This window comes from Schistocerca gregaria, chromosome 4, assembly GCF_023897955.1.
Source record: "Schistocerca gregaria isolate iqSchGreg1 chromosome 4, iqSchGreg1.2, whole genome shotgun sequence".
NCBI lineage: Eukaryota > Metazoa > Arthropoda > Insecta > Orthoptera > Acrididae > Schistocerca > Schistocerca gregaria.
This window is the reverse complement of record NC_064923.1, coordinates 675619822-675635325: the sequence shown is the minus strand read 5'-3', so window position 1 is coordinate 675635325 and position 15504 is coordinate 675619822. Positions and strand designations below refer to the sequence as shown.

At 36.3% G+C, this 15504-nt stretch overlaps 1 protein-coding gene across 2 annotated transcripts in view; it reads left to right on the top strand.

The window, feature by feature from the left end:
* The window catches only part of LOC126267128 (uncharacterized), a 58411-nt gene extending 43184 nt beyond the window's left edge, over nt 1-15227 (top strand). The window contains exons 4-7 of one of the 2 annotated variants that reach the window (XR_007548961.1): nt 6518-6646; nt 12837-13681; nt 14347-14823; nt 14941-15227. Coding sequence is in view for 1 of the 2 variants with exons in the window: in XM_049972050.1 (XP_049828007.1) it covers nt 6518-6646; nt 12837-13002 (295 nt within the window). In the remaining variant the exon portion in view is untranslated. The other variant, XM_049972050.1, reaches the window with a different exon arrangement.
* Nucleotides 15228-15504: the final 277 nt, after the last annotated feature.

Here is a 15504-nt window from a genome sequence, read left to right as displayed (position 1 = left end):
TGGCTCAGCTAGGTTTTTTATTATTGGTCAGCCAGTCACATTTTCCTATGCTGTTATTTTAACACTCTTGTCATTTTTTATGTCTTTATACCCAGAAAAGCACCCTTACACCATTTCTCTGTGTGCACACACACACACACACACACACACACACACACACACACACACACACACACACACACCTGTGACAGAATGAGTCGAGTGTGTTCCAGGTACCAACTGGATCAGTTGATTTCATTCTCATCATTAGCTGTGAGGGCGCAATTTAAGTTGTGCCTGGGTGGCTCAGTCGGTACACTACTCGAGACAGGCAAACTCATTTGTAATTGGGAACCAGTGCATTGGTTTCTGGTCCCTTTTGGGACTTGTTCATTTTTACTCACTGTTCCTTCAATTTTCTAATTGTGTAATAGTATATGTCTGCATAAAGTTTTAATTTACTTTCATATGACCAGTAATTAAAAATAGAGGCATTACTTGTATTAAAAAGTTGCAATTCAATATTTGTAAATTAAAGTTTCCATTTGTTAATATATATGAAATTTAAATAAAACTAAAAAACCTTGCTAATAGTGAGATTCAAAACAATGGTTACATAATCGTAACCATTGAAATGAAAGTGTTCTTTTGACATTCATTTACTTTCATGAAACATAATAATGGTAATTGTTCATAGAATTTACACTTAACAGAATAATTCGTTTAAAATTTGTGACTTTTGTCACGATACTGGCCCCTTCTCCTAGGATCAGCACTTCTTCCTTGCTTGTGGGTTGACCTTATTTACACAGAAATTCCCGAATCACTACAAAGTCTTTCTGAGAACTCCACCATACTTCAAAAAAAAAAAATCAAGAATTTTGAAGAGGGCTAGTGCGTAAAGCTCCCTTGTTAAGTAAACATTGTATATACGTGAAACTCAAGTGGTATTAGAAATTCGGACTAAAATTGAACGATGGACTCAAAGTAGTCTGACTACCCTGTAATCCCTTGAAAGGATTACCTAAATTTATTTGTGTGTGTGTGTGTGTGTGTGTGTGTGTGTGTGTGTGTGTGTTAATTTTAATACAAAGTGTAAGTACAGCAAAGTTACAAATTACCAGCCACTGATGCTGAACAGGATATGCAATGAATTAAGTCTTTGGTGTGACGTCACGTGTGCTGCACTGCTGTTGAAATAGCTCGTTAATATTTTATAAATTTTAGACTTCAGTTACTTATTTTAAAGTTTATTTGTTTACATATTTGCCGTAAAAGTAGCTTATTAGTGGATTTTCATTAATCTCAGTCATTCTTCCTGTGTTATTGACTTGAGTGGTCTATTATTTGTGAGTGTGCTTTCGTCGTTCGTCTAAGCCTCACGCCTCAGTAGTGTGTTTACATTTTGCGGTGTGGACTGCAGCTGACCCGGTTATAAGCTAAATACTGACAAACTTATTTGTTCTCTGTAATACAATTATTAAATTTAATAGATTTCAGTGGTGTTGCATGCCGTTTGTGGCAAAATAACAACTTAATAAACTTTTGTAATGACTCGCTGTGTTTTTTAGAGTTTTCATTGTGTTGAAGTCATTTAGTAAATTTCGTGCTTTAGTTTTCAACTAACATTTATTATCCTTTCTTGTAAAATATTTCAGTAAAATTTTCATTCGGTGTTTTAACTTCACTTAGTGTTACAGTGGTCGTTTTAACTTTTTAGTTTTAGTTAATAATTTTGTGAATTTTGCTGGTATTGGTATTGGCTGTATCATAGTAGTATTCATACAAGTAGCTGCTTTCTTAGTAGGCAGAGAATTTCAAGACCATTATTGTTAGTTCTTAAATAGTTTTACTGGTGTAACTGAACTTTGGTAACATAGACTATAGTTTTTTTCAGTAACTGTAAAATTTTACTATGAGTGAAAAGTGTGGGCTCTGTCGTAGGCTTGTGAGTAATGGATCATGGTGTGAGATTTGTTCAAAGTATTTTCATTGAGGGAATGCAGTAGGGAAGCCAGTGGTCATTTTAGGGAGATCCTCTCCTGGGAATGTAGAATCTGTAGTAGAAACAAATTAATAGAGGAGCAGGAGTGTAAGATCTGTGCCCTTCAGGTGCAGTTACAATGCGCAAAGGAGGAACTAGATTGGCTGAGGAGGGTGAAGGATGGTGGGAAATGGGAATTGGCAGTTGGCAAGAAGGTAGCTAGGAAGAGGAGGTATTCAGACAGTTTTACTTAAGAAGGTAGCTAGAAAGAGGAGGTATTCAGACAGTTTTACTTTGCATATATGCAATAAATACGACAAACTGTCAGGGTTGAGTGGAGAGGAGCCTCATGTAGCTGTAGATGTAGGGAACTTGCAGCAGTCCTCGGCAATTAGGAGGCCTAGGTTAGTTGCAAAGTCTAGCAGAAAGAAGGTTCTGCTGCTAGGTAGTTCCCACGATAGAGGTGTGGGTCAGCAGTTGCAGGAAGTGTTGGGGAGTGAGTACCAGGTCACCAGCATTGTGAAGCATAGTGCAGGGTTGGCTCAGGTGACTGAAAGCATAGGGGAGTTATGTAAGAATTTTACGAAGTTGGATCAGATAGTGATAATGGGTGAAGCAGGGAACAGTCTCGATAGGGATGGGGAATGTAATGGCAGTGGTGACTTGGTTAAGATAGCTACTCAAACTGGTGCCACTAATGTGCATTTCGTGCAACTTTTTCAGCGTCATGATCGGCCTCACCTTAATGCGGCTGTTAGGTGTGTTAATGTGGGGCTGGGGAGGGCACTGATGGCGGAGGGCATGGATCACATCTCAGTGGTGCCAGTTGGGTCTATCAGTAGATTGGGTTTCACTATCATGGCCTGCACCTCAATAGGTATGGGAAGGGGAAGCTGGCTAAGCTTATAGGTGACAGTGTAGTGGGTGGTGGTAGTGGTGTCACTCATGGAAAAATTCCTGTAGTAGTTTGTGTTAGAGCTGCACCTTTTTTAGATTGAAGTCAGCTGATAGGTATACCTGCTTAAAGGAAGTCCCTCTAATAAAGGGCTCACCTTCAGAGGATGTGATGTTTCCAAGTAGAGAAGGAATTAGCATATTTCATCACAATATAAGAGGTATTAGAGATAAAGTTAGTGAACTGCTAATAGATGTTAACTCTGAAATTATTGGTATATCAGAGAACCACTTAAATAATTTGATAATCAGAGGCTTCCTTTACCAGGCTACAGATAAGCTGGCGGTTTCTAAAGGAGTTCCTTGTGGAGTGGGGGAGTGCATCTGTACGTAAAAAACAGTATTTCATTTCAGTCCATAGACATATCACGACACTGCACTGAACAGATATTTGAAAGTTGTGCAGCATTAGTTGAATTTAGTGAAACTAAACTTCTAATTGTTGTTGTTTATAGGTCCTCTAACTCCGACTTCAGAGCATTTTTGCTTAAGCTAGAGAGTTCTTGATTCACTTTGTAGGAAGTACCAGAAAGTAGTTATATGTGGTGACTTCAATATTTATTTTGTATATGATTGTGCAAGGAAAAGGATGTTGGCAGATCTCCTAAATTCATATAATCTGATGCAAACTGTGTTTTTTTCCAACTAGGGTGCAGGGCAACAGTAGCACAGTCATAGACAATATTTTTATTCATTCTTCATTACTAGATGGGCATTCTGTTCGTAAAACGGTGAATGGCCTTTCAGACCATGATGCACAAATTTTAACACTAAAAGGCTTTTGTACTCAAAATTTATTTACAAACTATGTAGGAAAGTTAATCCAACAGCAATAGAGAGTTTTTTAAAACTTGTCAGGGAACAAGAGTGGCAAGATGTTTATAGTGCTGATAATATAGATGATAAATACAATGCTTTCCTTAACATATTTCTCATGCTCTTTGAGAGTTGCTTTCCATTAGAACATTCTAAATGGGGTACCAGCAGTAATGGACAGCCTAGTTGGCTGAGTAGTGGGGTAAGGATATAATGTAGAACAATGCGAGAATTATATCAAAATGTTAGAAGTAGTCACAATCAAGCTACAGTAGCCCATTACGAACAGTATTGTAAGGTGCTTGAAAATGTTACTAGAAAGTCAAGGAGTATGTGGTATGCAAATAGAATAGCTAATTCACAGGATAAAATTAAAGCCATATGGTCAGTTGTGAAGGAAGTGTGTGGTCAGCAGCACAAGGTCGATGATATAAAGTCAGTTCACAGTAATAACATTTCTATTATTCATAAATCAGATATATGTACAGTATTTAAAATCATTTTTTGAGCGTTGCTGGTGAATTAAATAAAAATTTAGTTTCTACAGGAAATCATATAAATTTCTTAGCAATGCCTTTTCGAGATTGATGTCTGAAATACTCCTCTGTGATACAGACAAGATGGAGATTGAGTCAATAATTAAATCACTTAAGACTAAGGACTCTCATGGTTATGATGGAGTGCCTAGCAGAATATTTAAGTACTGTGCTGCACATGTTAGCCCTGTATTTAGCCATATTTGTAATTTTTCCTTTAGGAATGGTCAGTTTCCTGAGCGATTAAAGTACTCAGTAGTAAAGCTGCTTTATAAAAAGGTAGAAAGAGATACTGTAGATAATTTTAGACCTATTTCTATGCCATCAGTGTTTGCAAAAGCTGTGTATGTAACGTTAACTGATCATTTTACATCACACGATTTGCTGTCAAATATACAGTTTGGCTTTAGAAGTGGTTTAACAACTGAAAACGCTATATTCTGTTTTCTCTGTGAGGTACTGGATGGGCTAAACAAAAAGTTTCGAATGCTTGGCGTATTTTTTGATTTGACTAAGGCATTTGACTATGTTGATCTCTCAATATTGCTCCAGAAGTTGGACCATTACGGAACAAGGGGAGTAGTTCACAATTGGTTCACCTCTTACTTTAGCAACAGGCAGCAAAAGATCATTAATTACAATGTTAGTTACAGCTGTGATGTAGGGGGGGGGGGGGGGGGGGGGGGGCTCAGGGATCAGTGCTGGGGCCACTCCTGTTCCTTATTTATATAAATGATATGCCCTCTAGTATTATGGATAACTCAAAACATTTCTGTTTGCTGATGACACTAGCTTTGTAGTAAAGGATGTTGTGTGCAATATTGACACGGTTTCAAATAGTGCAGTACATGACCTCAGTTCATGGCTTGTAGGAAATAAACTAACGTTAAATCACAGTAAGACTCAGTTTTTACAGTTTCTAACACACAATTCAACAAAACCTGACATTTTAATCTCGCGGAATGGGCATATGATTAGTGAAACTGAGCAGTTCAAATTTCTAGGTGTTCAGATAGATTGTAAGCTGTCATGGAAAGCCCATGTTCAGAATCTTGTTCAAAGACTTAATACTGCCATTTTTACTATTCGAACGGTATCAAAAGTAAGTGATACTTCGACGAGTAAATTAGTCTACTTTGCTTACTTTCATTCATTTATGTCGTATGGTATTATGTTTAGGCGTAACTCTTCTCATTCTAGGAGGATATTTTTGGTTCAGAAACGAGCAGTTCGGGCAATAAGTGGTGTGAGTTCACGAACCTCTTGTCAACCTCTGTTCACAAGTCTGGGTATTTTGACATTGGCCTCTCAATATGTATATTCTTTATTGTCGTTTCTTATTACCAATATTAGTTTAGTCCCAAGAATAAGCAGCTTTCACTCGGTTAATACTCGGCAGAAATCGAACCTCCATTTGGATTGGACTTCCTTAACTCTTGTGCAAGAAGGTGTGCGGTATACTGCTGCATCAATTTTCAATAAGCCGCCACTCGAATTGAAAAATCTTAGCAGTGATCCACGTGCTTTCAAATCGAAACTGAAGAGTTTCCTCATGGGTCATTCCTATTCTGTCGAGGAGTTACTTGAAAAATTAAGCTGATTCTTATTGTATTTCTGATAGCGTTTACTTAAACTTATGGACAACTTTTTTTCAGGTTCATGAACATTTATTTTTATGTGTTATTACTTTTATGTTGTAAGTTCATGTACTGACACATTCCATGACCTTGGAGATTTGCTCCTCAATTTGGTCCTACAGAACTTGATGAGTAAATAAAAAATAAAATAAAATTAAACAAGAAAGGGTGAACACAGTGAGTGAAACACAGCCTGGTGGAATAATGTCCTCAAATTTATTGAGGCTGTGGAGTCGACCCAGAAGAAAATGAAAGGGACTACAAATGAATGAAGAACAGTAAACTCTGAATGAGGAATGAGTGACCACACAGAAAAGAACGAGATTGAGGCTAGAATGGTCGAACTGGAGTGAGACCGACCTGAAGGGAACAGTGATTGACCATTTCTTAGGCGTCATTTCTCTGTCCTCCCACTCCATTTATCAGACCGTTCCTTTGATCCCTTGCTTTTGCAAATGTTTTTCCCTTATAGAGCATGTGACTGAAAGACATGTGTCCCAGATTTCAGTTCTGGTCAGTCACACAGTTTTAATCTGCCAGAAAGTTTCACTTTATAGCAGTTAATGAAAGCACATCCTTTAGCGTTGAGTCTGTTTCTTTGTTCTCTTTAGGGAGAAACGTACCAACAGGGATCCACGGACTCCACCTAAGCACGTAAAATATAGCCGACGTGCCTGGGACGGCATGGTGAGAATCTGGAGACAACAGTTACATGCTTGGGATCCTACTCCTGATGACAAGTAAGTTTCAGATAGCACTTGTAATATTTGTATAAGCTGTGCTCCCAGAGTTTTAAGTTTTGAAAAATGATTGAGCATTTCGTTCTTCACTTAACATTTTACATGTTAGGTTAAGGATGGTATGTTTTTTTCTACAGCTGTATATTCCTCATCTCAGGCTTTTAACTATCATTTAAGGTTAATTTTTAAATAATTTTTTCCCTGTTTTTGACAAATATCATATTTAAAAGTAATGTACTGCCAAAATATCAGTGTGAACAGCTGTACAGGTTACAGCTGTTTCAGAAGTAATCATAACTGAAATGTGTTGTCATTTAGGTATCCTGCAAATGCTAGGTCTCAGGCAGCCTTGCAGGGGACTATCAGAGAATCTCGTGTTTCTGTGAGGACCTCGATAGCTATTTTCCCATAAATACACAGGAAGACCACTGATTTTTCTTAAGTGCCCCGCATACAAGCAGCAGATGGCAGCGAACTGTCACATGTGACGTATTTCAGCCAATATTACAAATGGCACTGGTTTGAAAAGATCTGCTATGAAAAGGAACTGCTATGTTCAGCAGCAGTCACAGTGTGTCACTGTATCCCTACAGATACTTACATTTGAACTAGTTTCGAAATACTTGTTTTGGGAATTGTAGGTTACTTTACAGAATAATTTATCACTGACAGTGAGTGTATTGTGTACATCTTTTCACTGTGTTAATACAGTTCATATTTCTTTTATTAACATTAAATTCAGTTTTCATTCATTAACCTTACAGTTTAACTTCAAGTACGTACACAGTTTTGTTTACCAATCTTGATGTGTCTATAGGAATGTTGTCAGAAGCTGCAGTACTTACCATCAAAAATCTTGTTATAACCTGTATGAAGGAGGGTCACATTATATGAAAAGAAAAGGGGCATATTGAATATTACTTTGTTTAGAAATTAAAAACTTTAATAATGAATGTTACTGTTCGATGAATAACAGTAACTATTCAACCTTTGTGTGACATTTCCTTATGGCGACTATTACTGCATTCTTTGTGAAAGTCACTGTTCATTCATTGAGTATTCCTGTGCAATATTGTTAGTAGTGACAAACTATGATGCCTTAATATTAAAGTTTTTTTTGGAAAAAAATGGCCGAACTCTAACAAAAGACATCTTCCCAAGCAAAGGGCAGTGTCTGCAGATTATATAATTTGCATTTGGTGGCTCAAGAAAGGGTTTTGTGCACCACATACTCCTCCCCAAGTGTATATCTACAGCAGCTGGTATTTTGCAGCAGGTGTTGCTTTATGAGAACGGACTGTGCTAGTTTCAAAAACAAAAGTATCCAGGACTTTGTTTGGGAAGTCATCCCTTACACACTTATTCTCCTGGTCTTATGCCCTCAAATGCTAGCCTTTCCTTATAGATTAACCATCAAGAAGTCGTCTTTCTGGGGGGGCCTTAAAATTTGTCTCGATGACATTTTAAATTCAAAACCAATTTGTTCCTGCAAGCATGGAGTTGGTTAACTACCTGAGCATAATGAGACTGTTTCGGAGTGTTGGAGAATAAACTGTTGATGATTAATTTCTCTTTTACATGTTATGTTCAATAAACTTCTGCAAAAATGCTTCAATTTTTGTGTGGAATGATCTTACTGGAATCAAAATCATAAACTGATAATCTTATCAGATTTTCAGTGAAAATCACTCATATTATTCATTTGAAATGGCAATATAATATCAAGTGAATTTTGCTGGATAATTATGTGCCATCTGAGAAGTAACTCAATGATCACACAGTTGCCAAACACATTCTGTGTTATTGGCAAGCTGCAGTTCAGCACATTCCTGGTTTGTTTGTGTTGTACCCTGCCAAGTATGGCGTGGATTTCCCTTTCACCACCTGTATTGTCTTCATCATATCATCATTATTCAAGACATGGCGAGACTGAAAATGGAAAGATTGGGAACTTGTATGGGCACTGATGACCATGATGTTGAGTGCCGCCCCACAAACCACCACCACCACCATCATCAGCATCATCATTATCTTTGATCACCCCACCTTCCTATGATTGACTTAAGCATCCACTCGGGAAATACTGTGTTTTGTATGTATACATTTTTAACCATATTTAACTTGATTCACACATGATTTAATTGTAGATTTTCACAGTAACAAGAGATAGCTGTCATTCAACTACAGTTCCTTTCTTTTTTACATTTGTGTTAAGTTGTTGTTCAGCAGCAGTTACTGGCTCACAGTTTTGCACTATTCAGTTTCCTGGTCTTAAGTTTATGTATATTGCTGTATGCACAAGAGTGTAAAATAAAGTATTTATGTATCACCTAATCTACTTCTTAAAATAGTAACAAATTGCTATGGGTCATTCCCTGTATTAACTTAGGTTGTGGGTAGAAATCATTTTTTAAGAAATAAGTTTTGAAAGTCATTGTGTGACTATTTCCATGTGCAATAAACATTTGATGATTACAGTGTTTGACAATCATCTGAGAGGATCTATATTTACGACCTGTTTTCCCAATCTCAGCTGCAGTTATCCCTGCACAACAATTTGTGTACTGATTATTGATATTTTGCTTTGCCCTTGTGAATTGCCTGGAAATAACATTTTGATATTGACTTCCCCAACCTGTTCAGTTGACTTTGCTGGTTATAACTTTGTAACTTTGGCAAAGTTCAGTAGCTGTGTTTTTTCAAGCTGATGTAGTGAGCAGTGAATTAACAGTTCAGTCAAAGACTTTTGTTTAAATTTAAATCTGTTCAAGGAAGATTATTCGTTTCCCTTCCTGAAAAGAATGCTGCTATTGAACTCGATGTGGTTTTCAAATTCTTGTTTTATTTTGTAGGGTATCTTGAAATGATTCTTATTATCTGTCTCAATACAAAAAGGATAACCTTAAAAAAAATCTCTTAAAATGCTAAATGCTGTTAATGGATGCCTGCATTATTGTTTTGGGGTTTCTGTTGCAAAATTATCGTATTAACTTTGAGGAAGATTAAATATCAGGCTCTCAATGCACAGCATTAATCAAAGATCATGTAGTAGAAGAGATCACATACTCAACATTCACTTCAAGAAGCAACCACTGTGATGGTATGAGTCTGTTAAATCCAGTTGCCAGTTTAACAGTATAGTCCTTCCCTTTGTTATGACATTTTTTACAAGCAAATAATTTTAAGCTGCATATAAAATATTTATTCCTCAACTAGCGTTTGGAAGCTCTTCAACACTATATTGCTAACCGGTAGAGTCTGGGACTTTACTTTGGTTTTTGTGTACAATGCCACTTCCACATTTACTGTTTCTAAAGTAGGATATCAACTTGCCCTCATATGTACATACCAGTTACATTCAATCATTTCTGTGTAATGTTCTCATAAAGATATGTTTTGACCTTCCATTTACCATTTAGTTTTCCATTATTGGTATTCAAATTTTGTCCTTCATATATGAGGATTCTTACTTCTTGATGGTAAAGATTAGAGTGTTCTTTAATGTCAGTGGTTTTACCAATCTGCATTGTGTTACTTTTCTATATGCTTTATCTGTATACATCACATTTGCAAACAGATCACAGTACATTTTAATGGTTTTAGTTACGAAGATTTTGTGTTATCCAACTAATGGTGTTATAGGGCCTTTCCATGTGACGGTATGGGACATTTGGATGGTTTTGTTCATTCTGTATTGTTACAAAAATAACACTTAAAACACATTATAAGTGTTGTATTCTTAACAGATAACTTCAATCCTAAGGCTGATACAAGAAGTGTAAAAGCTAAAACATCTTGTTAACTGACCTAAAAATTTGAAGTACTTCTCCTGCGATGGAAAGGGAGTCATACAATATGAAATTTTCATCTGGGTTAAAACATCTCTGAAGTTCTATGAAACTATAGAAATGCACTGTCTCGTGATTTCAGTAATTAATAGCTACATATGAAGTATTAATGTGAGTATGGAAAATTATATGTAAATCATTGTTTTTTTGTTTTCATTTTTTTGTTTGTGTGGTGGAAAGTGACAATTAGTGTGACAGAAAGGGACAGATACCAAATGAAAACTTCTATAAAACAATTGTATTACTGGTGTCACAGTGTCAGTATTCTTTATCGGAACCCACATTATGGTGTATAAGTGGTGTCTACACCAGGAAATGAAGATCTCTGGTGATTATCAATACCAGGAACCAGAATTACTTTCAATGTGTCAGAAAGTGGAACCGATGACATTCATTGTTTTTGAGTGCAAATTTGAGATCAGAGTTGTTTTTCTCATAAAACAGATTTCACATTCAGTATTGTCAAGTTTTAAGGTTTGTCCTATGACATTTTAGCTGTCTTTTTGTCATAAACTCCATCACTATAGAAGCACATACTTGAACGTTTGAATGTAGTTCCAGTGTTTCAATCTGGACACATTTGCCTATCATAAAATTAAAGTTGAAACGTGTTTTTGGACAAAGCACGCTCTTTGTAGATCACATTATATGGGGATACAATTTCAGCGTAGTGTTTAGAGTGAGTGCAGGTATCACTTTAATGTCTTTAACGTTGGTATCAAATTGTAATTTCTGTTGATCCATTTCATCTTTAGAACAAAATATCATCTCCAGTGATTTTGACAATTTCTTGACACATTAGTAAAATGAATCTGCATTGGTAACCAGATGTCTTCCACATAATACTGAATGCTTACTAATCTCTTCAGTTCCTTGCCAACACCATCAACACTGTCCTTCCCGTGACCTGTAGCTAGAAAGTTCCATCTTAACAGAACTTCAAATTCTTCCTGAAGGTGAGTTATATCACTTAGAGAATAACACTGTTTAAAGTATCTTGCAGCACTGTCCGAAAAAAATGTTTTTTGTTGATGCCTCTGGGGAAGTTTCCCTGATCACAGAAATCAGTCTTCGAAGGAATGTGCAGCCAGCCTATTTATCGTGTGATATTTCGTAACCAACAGTTGCATAGCTTTGTACCATTTCAGGACTTATCCAGGCAACTGATCTGAAGATTTGTAAACTGTTGAGAGTTCCAGTATGCAGATTGAATTTTGATTTGAAATCTGGCAGTGTAGTTTTTGGTGAAATCAATCTGTACTAAGATTGCTTTACCGTCTACAGCACCTTTGTTTTCTTGAAGATACGTACCCTGAGTTTTTACCAAGAAGCAGTGTTTTAACAACTGGGGTATTTTTTCAACAAGTTCTTCAAATACTTCAGAGACAGTGTTTTCCTTCAGAACTTTTCAGTTTTTCCAGTAACAGTTTTCCAAACAAACCGTGCTGAGTCATTTGTATCAACTGTTAAGGAATTAAGGTGACAGCAGATTTCTGATAACACAATTGTCACGTGTGTTTGACATGGAGATATGATTTTCAGGATTGCATACTAACGTAGGGTTAGTTCTGATGACATTTTAGGAAAATCCTTCTTATATGCACATAGAACAGTCAAGAGCAAATTGATGTTCTCATGATAGCGACACAAGCAACTGTGGTGAGGTATTTCACTGATTTGAAGGACAAGTTTTGGTCACAGTGAAAAGGATTTTTACTTCTCCAGTTTCTTGTCAGAGTTTTCCTTTTTAAATATTTCATATGCCTCTGAAATAGTCTTGTACATAAATCTCTCATAAAAATTTTCTCTGTTCTTCATTCGCCCTTATTATCACAGTATCCTTCTTCCCAGGAGCCTTTGACTAAATCATTAATCTCACACAGAGTGTTGCTATTCTGTAATCATTGTCACCGTGCAGTAATATAACAATAATAAATATATAACAGTGTTTCCACATGTTGTTTATAAAATTTCACAGTTAGGTCCATTTTACTTCAAATTTGACACATACTGACCTTCACTTACAGAAAGAAAATTCCTTCTTGGTTTAAGTTTTCAAGAAATGGCCCTACAGCGAACGCTGATTAGGGAAGGTACATTTCAGGTATTGTCTTACACTCGTGGGAGAACGTGGAAGAGCTTGATCTTGTTGGACGTTTAGTGCAGCATTCGGTATAGCTACTGAACATCGCTAGCTGTTAAGTTAAAAATAGGAATAAAATAACTGTCTAAGGACTATCTTAAAACCATTACGTACATAGCATATTTTTGACTTCCTTCATGGACAACCTCTGTATATTTATTGAGTGAAGAAAATGTTTACATTTAAATTAATTTTACAGGGAGTCCACAACACTGCCCGAATTGAATGTGTCTGTGGATGTGAGTTCTATGCCATACAAGAGGAGAATACATTCTTGTACTGCATCCTCTGCCTCTGGAAGCACAGAAGATGTCGGAGCTGATGATTTTATCTCACTTGACTATGAGGATGGTGATTTAGAATGATTGTCAATTGTGTTTGTGCTGTTTAGTGAAGACACAACTCTCAGGTTAAGCCTGATGCTGTTTTTTTATTGCTGAAATGAACTCTGCGTACTGCAGAGATATTTTGACTGGACTTGCATGTATTATAAATTTTAGTAGCTTATTTTTGTGCAATAGCTAGGTAATAAATAGCTGTAAGCCAGATGAAGGCTATTTGCAATGTATTGGACTGTAAATAGCTCTTTTGTTTGTGTGACTTTAATGTAACCTGGAGTTTTAACGTATCTCCATGACTGAGATGAAAAATATAATATGCATAGGGAGTTGTTTGTAAAGCCAGGCTGTGCCATGGTTTTATGTATACTCCTCTCCATTGAGAAACTGACATTACCAATTTGTGTAGAAAAATACTGACACATGTTTTAGTTGTTAATTTCAAAAGATCACAAATGCCATATCTTCAGATTTGTGCACCTTAAGACATAGGCATTAAAATGACAAAGAAAAAATATTTCTTTTTTTATTTACTATCTTTTTTTCATGATTCTTGGAGCACATTTGATCTGTTTTTATTTAGGATGAATGAAAATGATTCATTGGCTCTTTTTGTTATAAAATTTGTACACATAAATGTAAGTAGAATTTTCTTTTATAATTTAGGAATTATTTTGTAATACAATTGCATCAGAAAAAACTTTATGTAGGGATCTATTTATTCAAAACAAAGATTCCAAGACTTACCAAGCGAGAAAGCGCCGGTAGACAGGAACAATAAATAAAACACACAAACACACACACAAAATTTCTAGCTTTCGCAACCGACGGTTGCTTCTTCAGGAAAGAGGGAAGGAGAGGGAAAGACGAAAGGATGTGGGTTTTAAGGGAGAGGGTAAGGAGTCATTCCAATCCCGGGAGCGGAAAGACTTACCTTAGGTGGAAAAAAGGACAGGCGTACACTCTCGCGCGCGCGCACATACACACACACACATACATACACATACACACACACACATACATACACATACACACACACACATACATACACATACACACACACACATACACACACACACACACACACACACACACACACACATACACACACACACACACACACACACACACACACACACACAAAAGCGCGAGTGTATACCTGTCCTTTTTTTCCCTAAGGTAAGTCTTTCCGCTCCCGGGATTGGAATGACTCCTTACCCTCTCCCTTAAAACCCACATCCTTTCGTCTGTCCCTCTCCTTCCCTCTTTCCTGAAGAAGCAACCGTCAGTTGCGAAAGCAAGAAATTTTGTGTGTGTGTTTGTGTGTTTTATTTATTGTGCCTGTCTACCGGCGCTTTCCTGCTTGGTAAGTCTTGGAATCTTTGTTTTTAATATATTTTTCCCATGTGGAAGTTTCTTTCTATTTGATCTATTTATTCATATATTCGATTATCGTAGTAAAAAGATATCAGCTTCTGGAACCAGTCATACCTGACAGTGCCTTGATATTTTGTTGATTAAATTATTTAAGTGTATGAGTATTAAAACTGTTAACATAAGACCAATTTATAGAGACTACATATTTTACAAATGTGTGCAATATCCTACAGTTAGAAATATCAAGCTACTGGTTGAAATTTCTGAAAATGATAGAAGAAATAACTATAGAAAGTGTTGACGTAAATGTGTAAATATGAACTTTTGTGTCTTGCTCTTTCTGTATACATTAATAGTGTATGTTGCAGAATTATAAATGTCATGTTGTGCAACAGTTCAAGAATTGTAATCGTTGGACATGGGAGTCAGTTCTAATGAGAGTTGTACAGGACTCTCCATCAAAGGTAACAGGTAATGACACGCTTCCTACATATTGCTTTATATTTTATTATTTATTATCTAATATTTTTGTTAAGAGGGCATGTCAATAAAAACTGATAAAAAAACTTTCCTTGGCTTTTATTGCAGTGCTGATACTATAATGAATGTTGTGTGAAAACAGTCATGGGCTTGAGAGCAAACTACAACTTACAGCTGTTGACCATATGCAAACTCGAAGAAGATTCTTGACGAGTTGGCTGATGGTAATAGTTGAATCAGTGAAAATTGATTGACATAAGTTGGTAATCAGTACCAGCACACTCTGCTTGATGCCAAACTGAATCAACAGACAAACTGTTTTTAGTGGCTTTGCATTTGTGGAAACAGAAGTGACATGTTAAATAAATGACTGCTGAATGTTTTTTTGTAATTTATTTCAAAATAGTTTTATTTATTGATGTTGTAGGTGCATAATACACTGTGTTGTATGCCAACTGAAGTTGATAGTGGCTGGCAAGCATTTGGAGACAGTCAACTAATTTCAGTTTCTAGTGATTCTGCTACTCCCATATGCCACCTCAGCAATACCTTTCTCTGAGTGAAGATATCTGTGGCTACCATCTCAGACAGGATTTATTTTAATCTGCTTGTTTTGCAAACTAAGTACAGAAATATTCAAAACTTCCTAAAAATGAACTGAAAATACTCATT